Here is a 2,916-nt window from a genome sequence, read left to right as displayed (position 1 = left end):
GAAGTGACGAAAAAGTATTGTTTTAATTTATGGAAGGTTTTGTCTATACCCAAATGTCCACCTACTTCAGAATGAAAAAATTCACAAGCGGGTTTTTCTAGAATTTGGGGTAAAACTGGTACGATGGAAGTTTGATTTCTATTATTATTATCGGTCATTATTCTACATAATATTTTTTCATCTAAATCATAATAGAAATTATCAATTTCTTTTTGAAAGATTTCATAGTATCAGATAGTTGTTTATCATTTTAAAAATAATCCATTAGAGCAGCGCATATATTGTCTTTCTTTTAATAATAATAATAATTTGTTTTTAACCCACATCATTAAAAGTTATGACACTTGTGGAGTAACAAAAAAGATGAAATACACAACAAATAGAAAAAACATTACGCTACAACGAGATTAACCGAACAGACGGAACAAAGGATGATGAGGCGATAGACGATAAAAAGCTGATTCCGACAACCTTCCATGCATGAGGGCCAACTTTGCACTTATATCAGGGACATCAAACTTGCGAATTATCTTCCTATTGCTATACCAAGGGGGGAGATAAAGTAAAAATTTACAATATCTGAAATAAAAAAATCCGAATCTGATTAACATCTTTTTTCTTTAGAAGGGGATAAAAACCAGAAAGATAAAGGACAGAATGATCACAAAATGTAGCATATAGTCTACCGAGTGCACGTCTATTATACTTCCCTCGATTAGCAACTATCTTAGAATAGCCCATTTGAATTTTCTTTTGAACGTCACAAACAGTGCACTGCCGTAGGCAAGAAATTGAATTCGTAACAGTAATACCCAACCACCGAAAGGCGGAAACAAAGGGTATTGAAAAACCGCGACAAGCATTAGAGCATTAGAGGCAGTCGGACCATTAAAAACTAGAAATTCACATTTCTCAACATTAAGAGAAAGACCAATATTAGAAAATAGACGTGAAACTTTTGAGACCATAAACGAAAGACCTTGCTTATTTTTGCACAAAAGTAAAAGGTCATCTGCATGAGCAAGATAAGAAACATCTGAGAGTCCAATAAAATAATTTGATCTAATTTCATCTAAAATACCAGAAATGCACATTTTGAATATACTAGGTGATAAAACCCCTCCCTGCTTGACACCTCGACATAAACGGACACACGGAGATCCAGATTTATTAATTCGGAGGAAAGAATTCTCATACCAAAAACGAAGAAGAAAAATGACTTAAAGATTTACACCATTATTAAAAAGGAAAGAAAGCTTGACTGTGACAACCAATACCAGCTTGAAACCCAAATTGATTTGATCCGAAATTTATATTTTCATTTAAATGAGGAATTAAAATATATTCAAGGATTTTACTCAAGTTACACGTAGTGGTTATAGGGCGATAAGATGAACATTGAGAAGGGAGTTTTCCCCGCTTTAGAATTGAGGTGACAATTCCACAAAGAAAGCTATCCGGAACAAGAGAAGATGTTAAACACATTTGGAACAACAACTGCAAATGAAATAAAAGAACAACACACTCTGGATTTATATTATTTACGCTAATACCATCAATATCAATGGATGAAGATTTCAATTGCTTAATTGCATTTTCAACAGCAGTTACTGATCCTGGAATAATATGGCCCTGATGAAGTGAAGGCGGTAGAATTTTAGAAAGTAACCAAGAATAATGTGACTGCACGAAAAAATTAATTTTGGATTTAATTCCCGAATAGTAAACATACCAAGTTGAACTAGAAATCGAATCACTATTATAAAGATCACTTTTATCCAGCTTCTCAGAATTCATCAATTTAGACCTATCCTTTTTAGAGGCTGGAGATTCCATACCCTTATAACGAATAGATTTAAGGTACTTTTTATAATCATTCTTTGTTTTCTGCTTTATATCCGCAACAGACCCCGTTATAGGTCTACCACAATCAACCCAAGTTCGAAGCCAAAGTTTTGCCTTATTTTTAAAATTCTTTAATTCAGGATCGGCAGCCCATATAGATTTCCGCGTTTTTATATGAATACGTTCCTGGGGAACAGCGATTTTTTCAGCTTCTTTCATACATCTAATTATATCATCGTAATATCTATCAAGATCACGCTTACTACCCTTCACTTGCAATCGGAGTAGATGATAAGGCACACGAATACAATTAAGCAGTGTAGATAAAGACAATATATATAAAGCAATATCGGCTCTTTTCCAAGGCAACATTGCAAAGGTTACGTTTCAGTTTAGTTGTAAATATAAGCGATAGATGGTCAATGTCATCAGACTCAATATCAACATGAATAATCGAGCATTTTAGCTGTGACAAACTGATTATATGATCAATATTAGAGACACTACCAGATTGCTGGATATATGAGTATGATAAATCTTTCTTCAGAATCACGTAAGGGGGCATGCACTCCAATATTTCTCGGGATCGATAACTTTGTTCATCCAAATCCGTGTTAAAGTCACCAAGAACTATAAAAGCAAGTTTATTTTCCTTGACACGATTCATCACGGACTTTAAAGACTTGCATGTAATAGCAAATTTATTTATTGACTCCACTTTCTTATTTTTATATGGAAGATAAACATTAGCAAACACAGTACTATTTACTCTAACAGCAAGAATGTGCTTATCCGAATAAAAAGGGATGGGTTTGAAAGATCAATACTTTTAAAAAAAATACAGGCCAGGCCTCCAGAAGGGCGGCCACGCGTGGTAACAGCATCAGAAGTAAAAACCGAATGAACAGAGCTTCGATGAAGGAAATTTCTGCTAGAGGCAGTTAACAAAGTTTCTTGCAGGCAGATAACGTCGAAGTTCTCGTACAGATCGTCAATATAAGCATCTTTATTTTTTGTGCCATTGATATTGTGCGATATGATTGAAATTTGTAAAGTCATTTAGAGGTTTGT

General features: G+C 34.1%; 1 protein-coding gene across 1 annotated transcript; it reads right to left on the bottom strand.

Annotated features, from left to right (window-relative positions):
• Nucleotides 1–1,239: 1,239 nt before the first annotated feature.
• Nucleotides 1,240–2,064, bottom strand: LOC136028677 (uncharacterized). The gene has a single exon (XM_065706505.1). It carries the CDS (start codon nucleotides 2,062–2,064, stop codon nucleotides 1,240–1,242), a length of 825 nt encoding a protein of 274 aa, XP_065562577.1.
• Between the last annotated feature and the right edge of the window lie 852 nt (nucleotides 2,065–2,916).

The sequence above is a fragment of the Artemia franciscana genome, chromosome 7 (genome assembly GCF_032884065.1).
Source record: "Artemia franciscana chromosome 7, ASM3288406v1, whole genome shotgun sequence".
Taxonomy (NCBI): domain Eukaryota; kingdom Metazoa; phylum Arthropoda; class Branchiopoda; order Anostraca; family Artemiidae; genus Artemia; species Artemia franciscana.
The sequence above is the reverse complement of the archived record's forward strand: the minus strand, read 5'-3'. Positions and strand labels throughout refer to the sequence as shown.

Coding starts and splice junctions, on each gene's coding strand:
- LOC136028677 (XM_065706505.1), bottom strand. CDS start 2,064: ATGAAAGAAGCTGAAAAAATCGCTGTTCCCCAGGAACGTATTCATATA.